At 33.2% G+C, this 23059-nt stretch overlaps 2 protein-coding genes across 4 annotated transcripts; both read left to right on the forward strand.

Moving 5' to 3' along the window:
• The first annotated feature begins 11318 nt into the window (after positions 1 to 11318).
• On the forward strand, positions 11319 to 14374 carry LOC111997734 (protein TRIGALACTOSYLDIACYLGLYCEROL 4, chloroplastic). The gene is made up of 4 exons (XM_065769104.1): positions 11319 to 11633; positions 12153 to 12516; positions 13051 to 13382; positions 13955 to 14374. The coding sequence occupies exons 1-4, from the start codon at positions 11421 to 11423 to the stop codon at positions 14150 to 14152; spliced, it is 1107 nt and encodes a 368-aa protein (XP_065625176.1). The 5' UTR covers positions 11319 to 11420; the 3' UTR covers positions 14153 to 14374.
• A 5168-nt stretch (positions 14375 to 19542) lies between these two features.
• LOC111997750 (uncharacterized) lies at positions 19543 to 22362 on the forward strand. 3 transcript variants are annotated; one of them, XM_024029888.2, is made up of 6 exons: positions 19543 to 19943; positions 20053 to 20188; positions 21132 to 21271; positions 21351 to 21713; positions 21940 to 22002; positions 22090 to 22362. In XM_024029888.2, the coding sequence occupies exons 1-6, from the start codon at positions 19833 to 19835 to the stop codon at positions 22324 to 22326; spliced, it is 1050 nt and encodes a 349-aa protein (XP_023885656.1). In that variant the 5' UTR covers positions 19543 to 19832; the 3' UTR covers positions 22327 to 22362. The 3 variants fall into 3 exon arrangements, with proteins under 3 accessions (XP_023885656.1, XP_065625177.1, XP_023885657.1); XM_065769105.1 differs by having other exon boundaries at positions 19544 to 19853; positions 20056 to 20188; XM_024029889.2 differs by having other exon boundaries at positions 19546 to 19943; positions 20056 to 20188.
• Positions 22363 to 23059: the final 697 nt, after the last annotated feature.

Consider the following 23059-nt stretch of genomic DNA (forward strand, 5'->3'; position numbering starts at 1 on the left):
GTTTATTCTCTTTCTTTGGATAATTTGGTCTCAAATTATCATCTCTATATTTTGGTTTGGGTAATATTAGGGATTTTCACTCTTGATTTTAATAGTTAGAGTACAGTTCAAAACTTAGTTTTTAACTAAGATCCTTGCAACATTTTTTCTTTGAGAATGCACTTGAATTCCAATGTCTCTTTAGTTTCACAAGTTTACATAACTTATGTTTATTTTTGATGGATCAAACCTTTCTTTTGTAGTCTCCCTTTCATCTTTCTCTCCTATAATTTGAAAAACCTTCTAACCCTATCATTTTGTTGAAATACAGATTTACTTTGTTCTTTGCCAAGCACAACACTTGGGAAATTTACAAGAAGAGTTGAGGAACAAACTGAAAGGTAAGGACTGCCTGATTTTCTCTTTGTTTATCTCATACTTTGTATTAGATTTTGTCCATTATGGTCCGTTTGGATTGATGGGGAAGGAGGGGGAGTAGAGTAAAGAAAATTTGGCTCAAAATTAGCTTAATTTTACCCACTCCCTCTCCTTCTCCCCTCCACTCTCCCTCCTTCTCCCCTCCATCCAAACAGGCATTTAGTGTATTTGTGTTTGAATTGGCTCTGATTTGCATATTTTAGCCAGTTTTCTCTTCAAAGAAACAAATATTTGCATTCAATTAATTCTTATCCTATATTCAACTAACCTGTCAAGCTATTATGTTCTCTTTTAAAAATAATTGCCACCAACCATATTGGGTTTTTTTATTTGTCCTAACTACATAAGCTGTTTGCGATTCTCTTTCATTAGTTTATAGCATTAAAAGCTCCACAACAGGAGATTTATTTGCATGGGAACAAAAGAAGGCAAATCAAATGAATATTCAAAAAAATAAAATACCTATTGGGAGGCCTTTTGTAGAACACCTAGCAGATATAGTAATTTGTTTTTACTTACATAATCCTTACGGAAAAAAATAAACAAGATATATGGTTCTATAGAGCCTAAGTATTAACAACCAAAACATACCCTATACTTTTGGCCAAATTAATTAACAGTAAAGTGGTGCCATGTTGTCTTTGGCAAGATGCTAAATGAGATGGATGTTGTCTACAAGAGTGAAGTAGAAGGATATCTTCTGTTGAGTTTTATAGAGTGCAACTCAATGCATCATTTATTTGTTATGCTAATGCTATTTTTTATGAATATTTTATTCTTATTTTGCTAGGTCTTAATTGCTACATAGAGCTAGAGAGTAGTTGAAAAAGAGGTAGAGACTAATAAGAAAATGAATATTGGTGTACTGAGAAAAGTTCAAATATTATCAAGATCCTAATGAAGTAGGAATTGATGGAAAAGGGCAGTAGTAGGAAGCATAAAGAAATTGAAAACCAAATGTACACGGCTCAAGGAAAGAGCAAGGCAATGCAGATTTCTATTGGTACCGGCTCTTATCTTTTAATGATTGCTATTGAGAAATTTCTATAATGGAAGACTTGGTTAGGCCTACCATAGCCACTTTCTTTGCTCTTACATAGGCTTGGACATTTGATCCTGAGGGACCAATTTTTAGTTTCAATCAGTGCAAGTGCAAAATAAGGATTGGCTTTAAGGGATCTCATTTTCTCTCCCCCCCTACCTCAAGATATATATATATATATATTTGATTTTGAATTCTTGGAATTAATTGTCCTCTTTGTAATGTAAATTGGGGAGCTACAGTAAGAATCCTATAATGGTGATGAGGTGTTTTGTATTTTCCTTATTATGTTTCATTTGAATTACTATAATGGTGATGAGGTGTTTTGTATTTTTCTTATTATGTTTCATTTGAATATTTCATGCATAAACATAGATTAAGAGGGATTTTATAGTCTCCTTAAAAATAAAAAATAAAAAAAATAAAAAATAAAAAAGAAAAAAAAGAAAAAAGAAGGAAGTTTATGAAAAAAAATAATAGGGAATATTTTTGTCATTTGAATAATTTTTGTCTTTTTCTTTTTTGATAGAAGTATTTAGTTTTCTATTAATCATCTATAGAGTTATCATAAGATTTTTATGATATCATATTTATGATTAGTTGGCCTAAGGAGCTATCATGGAGTTTTTATGATATCATATTTACATTATTAGACAATAATATTGGTAGGATTAAACACTTAGTGAAAATAGCAATTTCCTAACAATAGAATTTAAATATTTTATTATTATTACTTTTAGATATTTCCAATTTTGGACACGACACTGTTTTGGTTAAATAAAGAGTTGCAAGAGTTAATAGATACGACAACAAAATTGATGGAATGATGCCGTGTTGGTTGGTGGTTTAATTTCTGTTTTAAACTTCTAGTTAGTGGTAGAGGACATGCGGCTTGATGTAACTGGTTGTTAGTGTTAACAACTTTTCCCACTTATTTTAGGTAGTTAGTTAGAATATTCGCATTAGTGGATGCAAAATTTTTGTAAATTTGTACATCTAAAAAAAAAAAAAAAAAAAAAAACAAAGGAAGGTTATGAAAAAAAAGAAAAGGGAATATTTTTGTCATTTGAATAATTTGTCTTTTTCTTTTTTGACAGAAGTATTTAGTTTTCTATTAATCATCTATAGAGTTATCATAAGATTTTTATGATATCATATTTATGATTAGCTGGCTTAAGGAGCTATCATGGAGTTTTTATGATATCACGTTTACATTATTAGAGAATAATATTGGTAGGATTAAACACATAGTGAAAATAGCAATTTCCTAACAATAGAATTTAAATATTTTATTATTATTACTTTTAAATATTCTATCATGAATAAGAATTAAAGTATCCCGCGCATTGCACGGCTTGAACTCTAGTTAAAAAGATGATCGAAGACGGAAATAACTGAATCAAAGCTTTATTGGTTGGAAAAAAGTAATCTTGAGGTGGGTACAAGGGTCTTAAGGATGAATTCTTATGAAGACGCCTCTCACTTTCTCTCTCTTGTTCTTCCCTTAATTTTTCTGGATCGCCCTTCCTATTGCTCTCCCCCACCTATTATAGCCATCCTTCTCCTCTTCCAATTGTCTTGCTCTTAGCTAGATTTAGGGAGATTCTTATCCCATCATCATCTTCTCCTGCCATTTCATGATCATGAAGGGAGACTTTGGGGGTGTCTTCACTATTCAGGCCAGTCATTCAATATTTAATGTGGTTGACATTAGGTTAGGAAAGTCTTAAATGCGAAGGTGATTGTTACATTGGGCTATATGTTTTTATCAACGTGTTCCTGAGGGGAGCAGGTGAAGAAAGGCCTCTTTGACAACGCAAGTGGGTGCTCCTCAGTTGGGCCACATTTCCTTGAGGAGATGGGCTTCACAGATTACCTCGGTATTGGGCTCAAATGGTCTCTTCTCAATAGGAGGCCATTTCATCCCTCATCGGTCCCTGGGATGGACCCATTCCGCGGATGGGGTTTCTTGGGTTTTCCTCTTCAAGCTAAGGTCCTCGGGGTAGATTTAGGTCCACTCCCCCACATGCACCTTTTAGCCGAACCCTTTATAATATTCTATAAATAAAAAGGAGTAATTACGTTCATCTCCCTTGAAATTTAAAGAAATAACACTCAACCTTAAATCCAAATGGAAAAAAAACATTCCTCCCTTAAAGTTTGGAGGAAATAACACTCCTCTCCTTCTGTTTGTGTCAGTAATGAAAATATTTAAAACTTTAAAAATATTCTGTTTACAAAACTTTAATTATGATTAGTGAAAACATAACTAATAGAATTTAGGAGAAAAAAAAAAAAAAAAAAAAACTAAGTTTCTTCAACACTCAAGACTTGCAATGATTTTTGTGTAAGTGGGGACAAAGGAGGCATACTTCTTCCATATTTGACCTAAATTTTTCCCTTTTTTTACGCAAAGTTACGATGTTAGTTCCTCAAGTTTATCTTACGTGTGCAATTGATCTCTCAAATTTCAAGTGAGTGCAATTAATTCTTAAAACTTTAAAAATGAGTAGCATTAGTCATTTTATTAACTGTCGTTAGTGATGTTATTTAGGTAGTTAATGAAACAATGACTTGAATTTTTTTTTAATAACGTGACATTTTTAATTAAAAAATTACAATAATCAATTTCTAATCAAATCTAAAGCAAATTGATTGGTTTAAATCAAATCTAAAATCACCAGCTTGCTCCAAATAAAATCACATACGTTTGTGATTTTGGATTCACAAACTCACAACGGAGAGAGAGAGAGAGAGAGAGAGAGAGAGAGAGAGAGATTGGAATAGAAGTCTTTTGGATTGATTAAAATAAATGCCAAGTCAATCTGGATGGTTCAGGGAATTGACATTTTGCACTTGGAAGAGAGGGATCTGAGTTGGTGAGGCTGAGAGGAAAGGGATGGTGTTTTGGAGAGAGTGCGTAACTGTAGATGTAAGAGCATTCGCAGCAGTGGAGGTATAATGCTATATTGCTAAAATTTAGCTCCATAAACACAAAAGTCTTGCTGTAGCAGTGGAGCTAAATCTAAAAATTTTAGCTCCATTGCTACAATGCACATCTATTTATAAATGTGCACTGCTCATAAGAGCTAAAAAATAATAATAATATTTTAATCCTTACCTGATTAAAATATTAACTTTCTCTCTCTCTCTCTCTCTCACCGCTGCCAGCCCAAGCCCACACTGCCGACCCACGCCACCGTTGAACCTCGCCGCCAGACCCACGCCATCAATCCTCACCGCCAGACCTAGACCCACGCCACCGTCGAACCTCGCCGCCAGACCCACACCGTCGATCCACGCCACCGTCGATCCTCGTCACTAGACCCACGTCGTCAATCCTCGCCGCCAGACCCGGACCCATGCCGTCGATCCTCGTCGCTAGACCCACGCCGTCGATCCACATCGATCCACGCCGTTCGATCCACATCAATCCACGCCGTTCGATCCACATCAATCCACGCCGTCGATTCACCGGCTATGGTGGTGGAATGATGTTTGATTTTTTTTTCTTCTATGGGTTTGATGGCTGTAGTTGTGGGATAATGTTTGATTTTTTTTTCTTCTGTGGGTTTGATGGCTGTGGTGGTGGAATGATGTTTGGTTTTTTTTTTTCTTCTGTGGGTTTGATGGCTGTGGTGGTGGCGATGGTGGTTGTTGTGGCTATGGTTTGGTGGTACGATGTTTGATTTTTTTTTTTTTTTTTCCTGTGGGCTTGGTGGCTGTGGTGGTGGTTAGAAAGACGTGAGTTTATTTGTCAAAACTCATATCAATTTTATTACCAAACCCATAAATAAGCATAGATTCAACTTGTTTTGTATAATGCCCTAATGTTCACAAAGTTTGTTTATAAACAATTTTTTACTTAAATAAGCCTAAAACTAAAGTTTAAGTTTAGTTTGTTTATAAACAAACAAATATGAACAAGTTTTTTATGAACGATTTGGTTTATTTACAGCCCTAAAATTAAGGCACATTTTATTTATTCAAAAAAATGTTACATTTTTTATTTTAAAAAAATAATGCATAATAACTTAGTAAATACATTTTAGGTAGAAAAATATTAAAATTATTACAAATTTACTACTTTATGACACATTAATTTATAAAATTTATATAGTAAATTTCCATAAAAAAAATTATATATAATGAGATTTTGTAATATATTTAACGGTTAAACTTATGTCCAGTGCACTAGACACAAACTCTGTTCCTTTGACCCCACTCTTTTTGCTATTATTACCCATTATTTTTTAGAGGAATGAGTGAATTTTATTACCATCCATGTCTTTGCTTGTAATTGATAAATGGTTGTATTCACGTAAGGCCATCTCCTTCCCTTCCGTGATCAAGTGGGGGCTAGGAAGTGGAAGCAAGCCAAAATCAATTCTGCCGTACGGCATAATGGCATGGTTTACAAACCTAGAATTGAAATGGTGCGGAATGCATATTCGAAGCCAAGATTATTCTGCTCTATCATCTGTAGTACTAACCTACTAGCTATTTAATTAAGTGATGAGGTGAGTAGCACGTGCTGTCCATTTTGCCTATGCATATGTGGGGTATGGTAGTAGAGTAGCCCTTAAAATCCAAAAATAAATCCGTTTTATTTGATCGAGTAAAACAAAAGATGGTTGCAAAATGATTCTCAAAAAAAAAAAAAAAAGGAAAAAAAAAAAAGGGTTGCAAAAACATTTGGGTTTGGGTCAATTACAAAAATATCCCTTTAAATTGTTTTATAACTAGGGGTGGTTTTTATATTCGTCAAATCGATTCTTAAAACTAATTTCCGTTAATTTTAAGGAATAGAAAAATCATGTGATTATAAATTATAACGATACTAATGGTGCAAATTCCTAATAAGTCTTCTTAATGTGATTATGTGATGGTCATATAATTTTTTTGTCCAAAAAAAATTACAGAAATTTTAGCTTTTGAATTATTTGGCAAATATAGAATCCGATGAAATTATAAGAAATAAAACACCGAATGTGTGTTTCTCTCCCAAAAAAAAAAGCACCAAATGTGCTTTTACAAATTACTCAAACCCCAAATGTATTTCTACATTCTTGTCCAAAAAAAATTAATCACCAAATTCCACCTAGATTAACCCAGCCTTTTCGGCTTGCCCATAAAATTGAATAAAAAATTTTATATATTAAAAGAAAAAAGAAAAAAAACAAACAAACAAACAGATTGAAGAGTGACTTTTATTTTCATGGAGAAACATGCCCTATAGAGTAGGATTAACATCTTTTGTGCATGACAAAGTTACAGTGTACAATTCAATGAATCATTAAGGGACAAAATTTAAGTACAGTACTTTAAGTGCTGTTCTTAGGTTCTTCTTTTAAGATTTAATCATGAAGATATTTTACTAAAAAATACATTTTCATCTCATAAGAAAAAATCAACATAGCAGAATCTTAATAGAAAAATCTAAGTAACAACATTTAAATACTATACTTAAATCTTGCCTATTATTAAAAGTATTAGCATCAGTATATTAAATACTAAATTTTTAGCATTTAATAAACTAAAGACAAAAAGTCAACTTAATGAGATTTATCAAATGTTAAATAAATTTGGCAGTTGTTAGAGCCATGTTGGAAGAAGTGTATTGTGAGATGTGCAATAAATATTTTAGCATTTTTTATTAAAACTTTCTCTCTCTTTTATGATAATTGGGAAGTGTGAACTATGCAAACTTTCTCTCTCTTCTATTATTATTGGTAACCAAAAAAAAAGTAAGGATAAAATAAGAATTAAAATGAATAAATAAATAATATATAAATAAAATGATAAAAGAATAAAATATATGAGATAGATTGTATGGTAAAGTTGTGCGTTAAAATAGATAAAATAGATTTTTTACGTGTCAAAATAGCTTCTGCTTTTACTCTAATAAAAAAAAATAACTTCTTCTTTTTTTAACACATGATACTTATAAAATGCTCTTTGCTGCTCTCACCTTTCAGTCCACACAGTTTCTGAGCAACTACGGCTAGAGAAAGAACCTTTTAAAACACTGTTACATTACAGAGATGCCAGTCAGTTTTTAGTAATTATATAGTATTGGAAAAGTATAACAGTGAGTCTCAAACCTCAATCATTAAATTCATGGTAAAATTTATTATTTCGTGATCAGAGGAGGATACATGGAGAGTATTGTGCGTCTTAATATTCTCTCTCAGAGGCAGCCAAATACTAGTATTAACTAACATAATTCTTGCAGACACAAATATTAGTAATACTGCTACATTGTTGCTACAAAACATTTAGTTCCCTTACCCGGACGATAATGTATAAACAGTTCCACATTAAATGCCCTTGATTTAGTGGGAACTTTGTTTATATATAAGACAACTGCTAAATGAGTGGCATAAAAATACTTTATGCATGAGAAATGTCAATATATATGGAAGCAGCTCTTTCTGTGGCTGCTATCATAGTAGGAGATTGGCAAATTGAAGAAGGCATTGCAGGTATCATTAATTCGCACTTGGGCAGATACACAATTAATTGCAGATAGGGAAGTTTTAATTGGGAGGAATTGCAGTTGGCTTGTAACTTTAAGCATCTTTTGACACTTCTCCAAAAACCATGAGGTATGACAGCTAAAGTTTGTGTTGTTGCATTGCATCATGCAACAGTGCTATGAAGTATTCCATCCCTTGATTGATTATCCTTTTTCAATGAATCCACCAATTTATACTTCTTTTTTTTATAAAGTTTATTCTTTGTCTGTTGCCCAAACATGTGGTCCATGTATCATGTACTTGTCCAGTGTCCTGCCATTATTCACATTTTATTTATTTGCAGAGAAGTGTATAATTCGCAATACAGAACCAGATTTGAGACTTCATAAAGATTGTCATTTCCTTCCTAACATCAAATAATTTAATGAAAATACAGACATTTTCCACTCTCCTTTATTGAAGTTTGGAAAAAATGAGACTCCTCAAATTTAAAGAAAAAAAAAATCTACTGTGGAAGCAGCATTCATGGACTTCAAAGAAGGCCTGTCGTGGATGATCATAACGAAACAGAATATAGAGTGGTTCTCGGTCACAGTTTGTTCAATATGGACATATCGGATTCCAGTCAGAATAAACCAACCTTGGTGCAATCCAAATCAGCTCACAAACATAGCCAAAAATTATATCGATACAATGTTTCAAGTAGAAGATAGGGCAGTGATTGGAGTGATCATCCGAGAATGCCAAGGAAAAGACTTGGCACACATGGTCGAAATCATCCCTCTCCCCTTAACTGTCATAGAGCTTGAAACTTTGGCTATATCGAAGGCTTTACAGTTGGATGCTGATTTGAATTTGGAAGATATCACTCTAGAGGGAGTTTCAGAGATTGCCATGAATGCTTTGAATGCAGATTCACATTCTTTGGAATCCTTTAGTTTACTTAGTCGTGATGTTAAATGTTTGCAAGGTTATTTCGTTGTATTAGGTTTTCACCTGTTCGTAGAGAAGAATTGTTGTATTCTCACATTAAGAGACACGACAATGGGGTTACTCATAGTCTGGCTAAAAATGCATTATGCATACCAAATTTTCAAGTATAGATGGAAGATGTCTCATCTCATATTGGTTCGATTTTACAATTGGATGTAGTTGAATTTTATTAATAAAATCCATTAGTTTCTTTCTCAAAAAAAAAAAAAAACACACACACACAATTAACTAGTTATTATAAATTAGGTTATGTTAACGGGTGCTATTAGGATAATTATTAATAAACCATTTAAGAAAAATTTTAACACCATTTTTATTGAATATATAAAAAGCCATCAAAAAAATTATTTGTTTTTTTCTTTTCTTATAAAAAAATTCTAAAAATATATCATAAATTAATGTCTTTAGAACATTTGATAAGCTTTCCTTTATAAATTTTGTGAACTAACCTGACTTTTTTTAGTTAAGGTCCATCACAATTTTTAGGAAGTGCCCACTGTAAACACAAAATTTCTCAATTGCAGAAAATCAAACAATTGAAAAGAAATATGGTTTGCAAATATAAATTTGTATTGATAAGTAATGAGTTCAATTTCTATTTCAATTCTTTTACAAAAGAATGCCCTCTGATTCTATCTTCTTTGAACTTGACTCAAACAAGAATCTTCTTGACTTTAATTAGAAGATGGATTGATCAGTCTTCACAATAAATCTCTAGCTTCAAGCTTATTAGAGATTTATTATCCTTCAAGTTCTTCAAACCCTTCGAATGTTCTTCAAGTTCTTCAAAGATTCTTCAAGTTCTTCAAAGTTTCTTGAGACGGAATTTCTCCAGAGTTTGGTCCTCTTCCAAAACTTCGTGTTGAAAATGAGAGAGGATGTCCTCTATTTATAGTGATTTTAGAGGATAAACTCCATTTCGAATTAATATACTTGAAAGTATGTAGTAGACTTTTGATTGGCCCAAATTCTTCTTAGAGATAATTATCTCTATTTATCTATTTTGATAAATGTCATAATTTGATAAAGATAAATAATTATCTCTATTTACTTTATTTTAATAAAGATAATTATCTATCAATTTTGAATAGAAAATTTATCTCTATTATATTTATTTATATATATAATTATCCATAAATTTTGAATATAAAATTTATCTTTATCTCATGGGCCAAATGACACTTGGCAAATTCTAATATGCCAATGTGATGTCAATTTAGATGTCACATGTCATCATTTGACTTAATTAATTTAATGACATATTAATTTGGAATTTGTCACTAAATTTTTAATGTAGCATTTTGTAATTGGCTTGACAAATTTTTGCCTCCTACACCTACATCTTTTTCTTTTTCTTTTTTTAATGTTTCCTATATCACAGCCCAAACGTCTTTTAATAACTTTTTTTATTTGGCAACTTAATTACAAACTTTTAAAATAACTCTTGGAAAAGCAATAACTGTGCGTGCCTTAAACACTTGAAACCTACAATTAATTGATAATTGAAGAAGGAACATAAATATATATATATATATATAAAGAAGGCGAAATCATAATGTTGGTCCCTCAAGTTTACTCTGTATGCGCAATTGGTCCTCCAAGTTTTAAGTGAGCGCAATTGATTCCTCAAGTTTTAAAAATAAGTAGTATTAGTCATTTTACTAACTATCGTTAATGGTATTACTTAAGTGGTTAACGGAACAATGACTTAACTTTTTTTTAATAATGTGACATTTTTAATTAAATAATTACAATTATTAGTTTTCACGTTAGATCAAATCTAAAGCAAACTAACCCAGTTTAAATCAAATCTAAAACCAAAACCCAGATCCAAAAAATAACACATACGATTGTGATATTGGATTCATTGTGAGGATACAAAAATAATCAACTAATTTTTTAAATAATTCTTTTATATTTCCTATCAAAACTTTTTTTAAGTAATCATATAATAAATGTTTTAATAACCATGGTCAAGTCAAGCAATCCACGTACACAAACAGAGGAAATTGAAAATGGCGACGCACACTCTTCAAGTATCAAGTTCCATGTCTTTAGAGCATTTGCAGCAGTGGAGCTAAAAATTTAGCTTTTTAGCTCTACCAAAAGTTACTTCATCTATTATACCTACACACCTACTGCAGCAGTGAATCTATTTTAACTATCAACACAACAAAATAATATAAATATCACAATAAAATAATATAACCCTACAATAAAATAATATATCTCACAACCCAAAAAAACATCCCAGCATCGACCACCTCCTTTACAATCAGCCACAGCCACAGCCACCACTACCACCACCACCACCACCAACACAGACACAATCAAACCCACAAACAAAATAAATCCCCCAACAACCATCATAGTCACCAATATAGTTAAGTGTCCAGTGATGTTGATGTTTGGGTTGATATTTCTGGGGGGGTTTTGAAAAGAGATGCAGGTTTGGGACTTTGTTGGGTCAGTTCAATTTTCAGAAGTTCATGTCCTCTGTTACTGGGAGTGGAGAAAAACCAAATTCCGTGTCCTCGTGGCTGCAAACCATTGGGAGACACCTTCAGAATCACTCCTTATATGCCCTTGGTTTCTCTTCTGAACTAATGTTAACACCCGATGATACACTGCTTCTTAGTTTGGATTCTTATACTTTTGGTGATAACAAGAAGCCTCGGAAGAAAGCTATCCTTCATCACAAGGTTTACAAAACATTTCCCTCTTTTTATGCTTTTTTTTAATTGTTCTTAAAATTGCATTTATGTGGTTTGTTCTAGTTAATCAACTAGTGAAGTCTTTTTCGTCAAATAAGGGACTAGTTAACTCAACTGTGTTGTTGTTGTGAAAGGGACTATGTTGTCTTGACTTGTTGGTAAAGGGCAATAATCTCGGACCATACACCTTATGTTTCAAATACTATCATATCTTTAAAAGAAGAAAAGAAAAAAAGAATGGTAATAATATGTTGAGTTATTCTCCTACTAAATAAGAGTCTTACTTGTCAATCTAGTAGCTTAACCAAACTATGTGGGGCTTACATAGTGTGAGAGAGATGATGCATCTGCTGGATGCACAATATCCCTTCTCTTCCTTGTAAGACTTACTAGGTGGAGGGTGAGATTGTTGGTTCAATTAAGACCCACTACTAACAATGAATGAATTTTTTTTTGAAAATCCTGCTTGATGAGGATTTCATTTGGGTATGATGTACCATTTTGCAGTTTCCCAATCACAACCTAACAGTGGAGGCAGTTTCGCCTGGACTTTTTGTCGACAAGTCTGGCAATTATTGGGATGTTCCATTATCCTTGGCCATTGATATGGCTTCTCTTGCTTCTGACTCTGGTGCCAGTTATCATCTATGTATGCACCATAACACGGGCTCACCCACCCAATTCCAAGGTGATGATCATCAAACCATCCATGGACCACCTGCTACTCTCCTTCCCGGCTTTTCTATCAAAAGTGCTTTTTCTTTCAAACAGAATTTTGACTTTTGGAGGAGTAAAGCTCCCAAGTTGAAACTGGTGCAACCATATGATTTGTTCCTTTCAAATCCTCACATTTCAGCTTCAGGGATTATTGGTAAGCTACTTCCCTTGTTGCTCACTTTTGATTTGTAGAGTTTGATATTGTAGTGAGGTTAATTCGAGCTTCAATGGAGGAATCCTTAGCCTAGGACACATCAAGAAAAAAAAACATCAAACATTTTATTTTATTAGTATCATGCAAGTGACTGCAGGTGCCGGAATTCATGACATTGAACTTCTGCTCTTGCATTTTTGTAATTTATAAAGAAGAGAATTGGTCTAAAGTAGTCTTGTTGGCTCTCCCATCTAACGGTCTCTATCGTAGGATTTCTATTATGAGGTGTGATTTGCACTTTGTGATCATGTCATCATCGAATTTTCAGGTTGGCGTCATTGGACTCAATGTAGAAGATCTGGCAATAATTTGTTCATAAGTCATAACCAGTAGATTTGTTGCTTAGGATTCTGAACATGCTAGGAATCATGATCAATTGCAATTCATATCTTGCAATGCTAATACATTTGAATACATAAAATTCATTATATGCTTGCTGCATAACTCTTTGATGTCATTGTTTCAAACATATAGGTGCTGCTTTGACTGCCTCTGTTGGAGATTGCTCGGTTAGATCACAAGACAATTCCCAGGAGTCCAATGGCTTCTCTTTTCAGGCATCTGGAGTGAAATCTGCCTTGCTAGCAGATCTGTTTGCATCAGTGTCATTTACAGCTCAGCATGGAAATTATCAAAGGCTATTCCTTGATCTCACCCGGTTTCATGCCCGCTTGGATTTCCCTTCTGGTTCAAGATTTGTTGCAGGTGCTACACAAGTAGCACAGAATCTTTTGAATTCTCAACGCCCAAGTCTGGAAGATATTCAGACTATTTGCCCCAATGCATCCCTTTCTCTTCAGCAGCAGGTGCCTACATTTCTCTCATTATATCCCATGTTTGTATTTTTTTTTTAAGTACTTTCCTGATTAGGCTAAGAGCTCGTTTACAAAAGATAGAAACACAGCCTATGGAAGCTCCTTGGTTCAAAGAACATAATCACTATTCCTCTTATCTTTTTTGCAAAAGCTGCTGGTTGATGAACAGACTAGCATTCATTGTTTCCTTTTTACTTGTTGGACCTGAATAGATTAGTTGCCAATGAAAGCATCCAATGCTTCTCACTAGAACTTTTTCACAAATATTGGCTGCATGTTGATTCTAACACCATATTTAATTCTGGTATAACTTATTAATGGCAACAAGATGTTTATATTAGTTGCCAACAATAAATGGCCTTGTTTATGCTCATTTAATAAAATGTTGGACATGGTTTGTTTTGATTTTGAGCATTTGATGTTCTTATTAAAATCAGAACAAAGTGACATGCTAGGAGAAATAGTTTAAAAGTTATCCTCATTGTCTTTTATATTCTTTTTTCATTAATGGCCTTTTAATAAACTCATTGCCAGTCATGACAAGTTCAATGTACAACTTTCAGATTGCAGGACCCTTTCTTCTTAGAGTCGATTCAGGAGTCATAGTTGATTTGGACAACCAAGACTGGCCCATACGTGTGCATGATCCTGTATTTGCCCTTGAATATTCAATGCAAGTCCTTGGTTCAGCAAAAGCAGTGGCCTGGTATTCACCAAAGCACCGAGAATTTATGGTAGAACTTCGTTTTTTTGAGACATGAGCTGTATTCTTATATTTGTGTTTAGAGGTTTTGTTCTTTTCTTTGTGTTTTCATATGGTTAGATCATGCAAGAAAGAACTCAAAAAAGATCATTTAAGGGAGATATTGCCCATACGTGCTGTGTAACCATTTGAAAATTTATGCAGTATTTGAGATTGTTATTTTGAGAATTATTATAATTATCATGGCAGGCTGGCAGCTAAAGCTCTGTTTAGGCATCAATCCTTGCAACTCTCTCTCTGGATGAATTATCAGCACAAATATGTAGTTCACACTGAAATCATATGTGCCGATAGCTTAACACATAATATGTGGATACCACACAAATATGTCATTCACACTGAAATCCGCACTATAAAATGTTTTCAAAGCCATAGATATCCTCCCTTCAAGCAGGGATTTCATGTATCATTCCTCTCATCATGTATTATTCCTCTCATAATATGTGGATGTCACACTGCAGAGTATACTTATTGTAAAAGAAATGATGCATGTACCCAGTGCATAAGACCATTATTACCTCATGATTAGTTTTATCAAGGTTATCTAAATTGATTGGTCTGCTACATAAGCAGCAGCTTGAAGGCCACTTTGTCTTTCATGAAACTGGTAACTTTTGATCATCTTAGGAGACATGCAATGATTCCCTAATTCCTATTGCATCCTCCAATGTGATCACTTTATGTTTGTTCAGATTTTTTTTTTTTTGTTCTTAGATAAGCAACAATTTGTCATTATATTACATATCTTTTAAACCTAATTTTAATTGACCCGAGGTCCACACAATTTGAAAATATTACAACTAAACTTAACGCCACAGATGGATGCTTTAATGTTGTTAGGTTTTTTACTTCTTTGACAAGATCTATATTTTACCCTGCCGGCGCTGGTGCCTGGTAGTCTCTCCCCTCTGCCCCTTTGATATTTAGTAATTTTTAGTAGCTTATTTGCTAAATGTGAAATAAAAAGTTACAACTTCAAAATTAGCTTTAATTTTAGGAGAAAATTTTTAAATAAGGTGAGACAAAGAATGATTTTTGCCAAACACAAATGATACTATGCATAAAGAAATTATTTGATCCTTAAGGGAGGACGAGTGACACTATCCTCCCAAGTGATGTGCACCACTAAAAAGCAGCCACATTTATTTTTATTTAAATGACTCAGCCTTTGGGACCAGACTTGCAATACATAATTGAGCTAAAGCCTTAAAAACAAATACTCTTCACTTCTAACCCAAATTTACTTAGCCGTTTCTCACCAAAATTTCTAAAACTGCCCAGGTCTCTTCTCTCTCCCTTCCTGCATCATTAAGGAATTTTTCTTAGCATGATCAAGCTCTATGAGATTTTGAACTAACTTGGTTTTTGGGCCTAATTTGTTCTGGCTTGTTTCCTTCTTTTCTCATGGATGAGTAGTGAGGACAGAATTACAAAGATTATAGCTATAAACTATGACCTAAGTGGTTGTCGGAATCCAAACACCATCATTGCAACTAACCGTTACTAATCAAGGTATGTTACAAAGAATCATTTCACTCTTCAAAGTATCATTTTCTTGCTCTATTTTGTCTCTATGTAGTTTATAATATGGTGCCTTCTACCTGTTTGATAAAAAGTTCAAGATGAGAAAGTATTAAAAGAATGAAATTTTAAGTGTTTTTTTTTTCTTTCTATTTAGTTTTCCTGACTACGAACCCTTGTTTTTAACTCTAGAAACAATGGCTCATAAAAAAAAAAAACACTTAAAATTTTATTCTTTTAATACTTTCTCATCTCAGGCTTTTTATTAGAAGACACTATATTATAAATTTATAAGCTACATAGAAACAAAACAAAGCAAGAAAATGATACTTTGAAGAGTGAAATGAGTTTTTGTAACATACCTTGATCAATCATGGTTAGTTGCAATGGTGGTGTTTGGATTCCGGCAACTACTTCAATCATAGTTTACAACCATAATCTTTGTAATTGTGTCCTCACGACTCATCCATGGGAAAAGAAGGAAACAAGCCGGCTCAAGTTATGCCCAAAAACCAAGTTAGTTCAAAATCTCATAGAGCTTGTTCATTTAATTTTTTTATAAACAATGCAATGTGCAGAAATTTTCCCACCCTACCCATTGCAGTTGTTTACCTTGAGTATCATACACTACCACATTCAAGCGTTATAAAAAAAAAAAATGTAGCATGGAAAAATTTAACCTGATTTGAACTTTCTGTTAGTGAAATTGTTGTAATTACTGCATATTCATATAACTAAGATCAGAATGTCAGTTTTTATATCTAGAGTAGCAGGTTATAGTAATATCAAAAAAAGTAAATCTTCTCCATAAGAATGTTATAGCTCACTATATATAAATGAGATCAAATCTTTGTTTAATTTGAGTGTGTTATAACCTCCCAATGAAAGCATCTTCTCCATAACAATGTTATGGCTCACTATATATAAATGCTTAGCTCATACAAGATTTTGGGATGTGGAACTAAAGGTTTTCTACAAAACACCACCTTAAATAGCTTTGTGTTTATAATAGATGGGAGTCATACTACCCCCTTAACATCACATTGTTCAGCACTTCTTGTATATATACATCATAAATTGAAAGAGGAAAAACAGAAATTTTGTAGTTCATTTTTTTTGTTTCTACAAAATCAAACAAAGGATATGCAAGGACAGATAGATAAAATGGACTGATTTTAGTTTATTGTCCTTCAATTGTCACATAGAGCAAGTAATTACTAGTATAAACAAAAAGAGTGATCAACATCAGTCCATGGAGAAAAACCCATTTTCACATCCAAAGTATAATACCAACAAAAAACCCAAACCAGACAATGGACATGGAAAATGGAGAGGGGGAGAGAGATATATATTGCACTTGGGAGAATATCACGACAAAGGGCTTGGTATGGACATGGTGATAGAGCTTGGTATGGTCTCGCTGGTGAAGATTCAGTTTCACCTCAAAAATGGTCTCTTCAATCACGCAGTGTTCTTCTTAGGCCTGGTTCAATGCTTCAATCACGGAGTGTTCGTCATGGAGCTAACTCGCTGGGATGAAAAGGGAAATGAAAATGAGAAGAGGCCTGACTCAGATGTGAGAGGAGGTTGAGAGAGGCAAGTGAGAAGAGGGAAAAGTTTTGCTAAAAAATTTGGGGAGAAATAAAATGAAACAAGGGAGTTACAACGGTAATAACCCAGACTGACTCTGATGTGACAACACACTGATAAAGGGCCCACAAAGTCATTTTATTTACCACATTTGCCACTGAGTTTTAGTTTTCAACTTTTGAAAACACGAAAATCTTGTTTCATTTTCCATCATCCAAACTCAAAATTTTGAGTTTTTGAGTGATGGAAATAGTCATCCAAAACCAAGCCAAACAGTTTGTCATCTGTGGGATCCACTCATTTTGGATGATGGATCATGAAAACTAAGTGATATCACTCAGTTTTCATGATATCCAAACAAGCTCTTGGGGACTTTCAAAAAGAAGATGGTGATTCTATAAGGGGTTGAATATTGGTGTGATAGAGCTTTAAATGTTCATGGCGGGTTGATTGGGTTCTACTTAAATTGATCTAGTCTCTTGTCAAATAAGAGACTAATTCTATTTACACAAAAAATTGGTGTTTTGGCTTGATGATAAAGAGTAATCATCATGAAGTGAATGTAATAAAATCAAATTTTATTGCTTAAAAAAAGGCTTCTTTTAGTAGTTGTAAAATCATTGTAAATTAACTTTATTTTTGATGAAAAGCATGTCAAGTTTAGTGTTTATCTCTTGTAAGTTCTTATATCTCAACTAGTCCTTGCTGACAATGACGGAGTTAGGACTTCAACTAAGTAGGGGGCAAGATTAAATGTTACCTCAATGCTCATTATTATAATCATGTTTCTTCATAATCTCAATTAACTACTCATATATATTTATATCATTAAAATAAAGAAAATAATAAAATCAAATTCTAGTTAGTAATAATCAAATTAAAAGATTAATTAATTTAAATACATAATATTTAATTTAAAATAAGTGGAGAAAATAAATCAATTTAAGAGAATTAAAAATATAACAATATCTATAAATTTGTATTAATGTTTCAATGCTTTGAATTCTTTTAAAAATTTATGTGCAATTAAAGATTTCTTCTTTATTTTTGAAGTAATTTAGGTTTATAGAAAAAGTATGAAACTGAAAAATTAGAAAAAAAAAATATGAGTAATGTTAAGGACAAAATAAAAATTCACAATGTTCCTTAAATTATCACATCACCCATATGAGTCATTAAAAAATTTAAATCACAAATTATGGCTTTTTATCCCAAATGCAAATTACATAAAATAGATTTTTTTAAAGCTCTGTACACAAAAAGAAGGTGCTAAATTTTTTTAAAAAAAAAAAAAAAAAAAAAAAAGGCTCTTATGTCCTAATTATTGCATTTTCAAAAAAAAAAAAAAAAATTCTTTATATATATATATATAGATATAGATATAAAAGCAATAATTGTATTGATGATTGAATCCACTAATCTCATTGGTTTGGAGTGGATTTATGTTGCGATTTCTTTACATTTCAAGCAAAGATGTATTCGTTTCAAAGTTTGCATCATTGTTTGGTGCTATATTTTGAAGTTGAGTGTTCTCCTAAGCATACCATGCACTTTGTTATAGACTTATAGCAATCTTCTTTCTCTCCTTTCTTTCTCATATTGTGCTGTTACTTTCTCAACCCACAAGTGTTTCAGTTGCCTGCAATATGGTGTTTAAAATATGAACTTAAAATTGTACAATGGGTTTTATTATACTTGATGAATTAGGAGTGGTTTATTGAATTTTTATGCTATGTTGCATGAGGTTTAGACGAAAATAAAATCATTAGAGTTATTAATTAAAGTTTGTAGGCTAATTGCAATGGACCAAGTCACAAGTTAAATTGTTATTTTGCCAAAATTATAAGGATAAAGTTCAGTTACAAAATTGGTTATAGTCTAAAGTTTCTTATATTCTTCTAACTTACAAAATTTTTGGAAAATTAAATATCAATAGCTATATTATCAATAAATTGTTTAAATTGTAAGCGTTTGTAGTTTAAAATTATGCACTAAGTATAAGCTTATATAAATTATATAGTAAATAATATTCGATTGACATAAATTTAACATGTGTTTTAAGAGCGTAAAGAACATACAATTCAATTATTAGATTTTTAAAATATGTGGTAATGTCTATAACAAATTTTGTCCCAATTATAATATGTCTTGATTCATAATCACTATGTGGTTGATGTAAAGACCTGAATCCATTGCATAAACTCATCTCAAAATACTAGAGACTTGAGAACAGGAAAATTTTTGTGAATAGGGGTGCCTGGGCATGAAGAAAGTCCAAATTTTGGAGCAGAATTTTCTTTAGTTGAGAGAACTTTTCAGGGAAACAAAAAGCGAAAGTCCAAAGAGAGCCTTTGACTATGAAACGACATCGTCCTAGGAAAATGCAATGCCATTGCCGCCTCACCGTGTTCTATCCATGTATTTGTTTAGTATGTCAAGGGACAAAACGTCTCGTTTCGATATCAATTTTAAGATAGCATTGTCAGCATAGCACTGCACAGCTAGGCAGACAAATTCGAAGAGAAGAAGAAGAAGCACAGTGAGTCTTAGCAAAACAAAGCAAAGAGATGAGCTATGCTGCGATTATGGTAGGGTCAGCCTTTGTTCCTTCTCTTCCTTTTAATCCTAACCCAAATCCAAATCCAAATGGGTCTCTTCCTTCACCCAATAATACTTCGGTAATTGACAAAAATTTTGACATTTACTTTTTACTCTCTCTCTCTCTCTCTCTCCCCCTGTCTCTGTGTTGTGTGTGATGTGGAAATCTTGTTAATTAGTATTCTATAGCAGAACACGGGTGGCGTTGGTTGTGGTGGTACAGAGGACCCTAACCATAATACTATGAAGCCAACAGTAACAGTTGCTGCTTCTTCTGGTTTTAAGTGGCGTTTGGTCATGGCATATGATGGCACCCATTATTCAGGTTTTTCTTTTCTGGGTCCCCCATTTACCAATTTTCTTCATATCTTGTTGTTGCTGCTACTGCGCTTTGTTTTTTTAGTTGGAATTGTTAATGTGCGTATATTTATTTTCTTGGAACAAAATTATGATTAGACAAAAACACAACGAAGTAAACATTTCAACGAATAAATCCCAATTGAGGAAAGTGGAAACTGATTTCTTATTCTATGAATGGCTAGTCTTATCTTATAGGACATATTAATCAAACAAAGGACCCTACGGAAGCTTTGAGATGCTAGGAAGCCTTCATGATATTCTCTGTGCAGGGAAATCTTTTCAGGCATCTTCATCGTTTATATAGTGGTGATTGGGAATGCCTTGGGAAATAATGAATTTACTTAAGTTCCTCTGCACTTGACTTCACATGTTGTGGTAGTAATTTTGGATTGTTCATGTTAGAATTGTGTACAGGATTGAGAAAGTAAGAGAAAGCAGAAGCACACAAATTAAAGTAGTTCGGTCTAAGTCCACAACTGAAAACTATTTGCGGCTACATCTTTGCTATATTGAATTGTGTATTACAATGAACCCAATATAAGGTTTATGTAAGAATACATTCGGTTCATTAGTAACTTTGAAACTGCAGCCTGCAGGTACCCATGGTAGTATAAAACCAAGGTAGGCCATGGTACTTTACAAAACCATGGTCTATACATTTATGGCTATGTCCTAATATAGCCCAACATTTCAAATTAAATAATTTCTACATCAATGAACTTATGCCTTTCCCTGTAAAATTGCTTCTGGGTATAATCATTATCAATTTCATGCTTCATTCTAATGTTTTTCCTTTGAGATCCTTTTTGGGCTCCAAAGAAGTCCACCATCCCAACATAAAATCAGCCTTGAAGAAATCAAATTTTCCAAGTTTTCCGTTATCTTGAACACCATGAAATCCATTTCAGGTTGGCAATATCAGCAGTCACCACCAACCATACAGTGCATTGTGGAAAAAGCTTTAACTCAAGCAACAAAGCTAGAAAGGAAGGATCTCCTTTTGGTTGGTGCGAGTAGGACAGATAAGGGAGTTCATGCCTTGGGTCAGGTCTGACTTTGTTACTCTTATGGGGATTCACTTTGCATCCATCAACATACAACAAACTTATTATCAATTAAGCTTTCAGGTTGCACACTTTGTTACACCTTTCAACTATGACAGCTTGGAAAGCATTCATGCAGCTCTGAATGGTCTTCTTCCCTCTGATATCCGTGTTCGAGAGATTAGCCCTGCCATGCCCGAATTCCATGCTCGATTCTCAGCAAAAAGAAAGATTTATCATTACAAGATATATAATGACACCATAATGGACCCATTTCAGCATCGCTATGCTTATCACTGTGCCTATAAACTTAATGCTGCAGTCATGAGAGAAGCTGCAAGTTATTTTATTGGAAAGCATGACTTCTCTGCTTTTGTCAATGCATCTCACAATGATCGAGTGCGAGATCCAGTGAAGAATATATTCCGTTTTGATGTCATTGAAATGGTAATTGTCAGGCCCCAAACAAGTTTTCTATAATAGTATGGGTTCTCTTTGATGGATGAAATCTATTTCACCTCAGATTATACATTCCTCTAATTACTTCATTTTGTTTTTGTTGTCCGTTTTCAACATGATACTAGCCAAAAGGTCCAGTAAGTAATTACATGTCTTGAATTTTATACAAGGAATCAAGGTCCAATGCTGATCAATTTGTTGCATTTTTATCTAGGGAGCTCTTTTGCAGCTAGAAGTTGAAGGTTCAGGTTTCTTATATAGACAAGTGCGAAACATGGTAATTCTTTTGTCAATCCCATGTAAAAAGAAGTTGTTGCATTATGCATTTAAGGTATAAGCATTTTTTGTTTATTAACCATTTCAGGTTGCCTTGCTTCTTCAAATTGGAAAGGAAGCAATTCCTCCTGATATTGTTCCCATGATTTTAGCAAGTCGAGATCGCAAGGAGCTGGCTAAATATGCTTTGTCTGCCCCACCTCATGGGCTGTGTCTTGTAACTGTAAACTATAATGAAGAGCACCTAGGGCTTCCATCAGGTTGCCTCAAAACCAGTTTTGGTAGGCATCATACTATAAGCAAATGTAAGCTTCCATTTTACTGAAATTATTCATCGAATGGTGCATGCAACCTTTAACTCTCCACTATTGGCAATTCATGGTAGGTATTGTTGGATTATCTCTTTTAAGCAGGGTGAATCATTAAGGGATAGACACTCTTTTCCTTCTCTTTTTATTGGAGACATTAGGTCATGTGACATGTAATGACTAATAAGTGAAGGAGAACCATTTAATAGCAAAGTGAGAAAGATCTATTTAGTTGGAACGATGGAAAACTGAGATGATAGAAAATATTTTAGTTTTCTCTTAAATGTATTTGGTTGAGAGGATGGAAAGCGAGATGATGGAAAAGTGATTTGAATAAATTTACTATGTACCTTTATTATATATTAGGAGAGGATAGAAAAGATTATAATTAAGAGAGGCATTATAAAGAATTTTATTAAAGAAACATTTTTCCTCCACTTTTTTCTCTCAATTTGGGAGGATGGTTTTTGGTGAGCCCGAGTGGAAAACTCCACCCACCCATTTTTCATCCCCCTCATTTCACAACACCAATTAATGGAAAAATATCATTTTCCATCCTCCCTGTTTTACACCCAACTAAATTGACCATAAAGCATAATAGATCTGGTTTAGATTATTACAAGAAATCAAAATGAATTCTTGTTTGATGTTTCATCCAAACAAAAAGGAAAAAAAAATGAACAGCTTGTTGCTTGATGTTAATGATTCTCAATCTTGCATTTCCTTAGCTATGAAAATTTGCAAAAAAGA

Source organism: Quercus suber, unplaced genomic scaffold, assembly GCF_002906115.3.
Source record: "Quercus suber isolate HL8 unplaced genomic scaffold, Cork oak 2.0 scaffold_1054, whole genome shotgun sequence".
NCBI lineage: Eukaryota > Viridiplantae > Streptophyta > Magnoliopsida > Fagales > Fagaceae > Quercus > Quercus suber.

Bases quoted from the DNA above. Each gene is read 5' to 3' on its own strand.
- LOC111997734 (XM_065769104.1), top strand. From the start codon at position 11,421: ATGTCCTCTGTTACTGGGAGTGGAGAAAAACCAAATTCCGTGTCCTCG. The intron at 12,517-13,050 runs GTAAGCTACTTC...TCAAACATATAG, and splicing joins TTCAGCTTCAGGGATTATTG to GTGCTGCTTTGACTGCCTCT. The intron at 13,383-13,954 runs GTGCCTACATTT...TACAACTTTCAG, and splicing joins CCCTTTCTCTTCAGCAGCAG to ATTGCAGGACCCTTTCTTCT.
- LOC111997750 (XM_024029888.2), top strand. From the start codon at position 19,833: ATGAGCTATGCTGCGATTATGGTAGGGTCAGCCTTTGTTCCTTCTCTT. The intron at 21,272-21,350 runs GTCTGACTTTGT...TTAAGCTTTCAG, and splicing joins GAGTTCATGCCTTGGGTCAG to GTTGCACACTTTGTTACACC. The intron at 21,714-21,939 runs GTAATTGTCAGG...ATTTTTATCTAG, and splicing joins GTTTTGATGTCATTGAAATG to GGAGCTCTTTTGCAGCTAGA.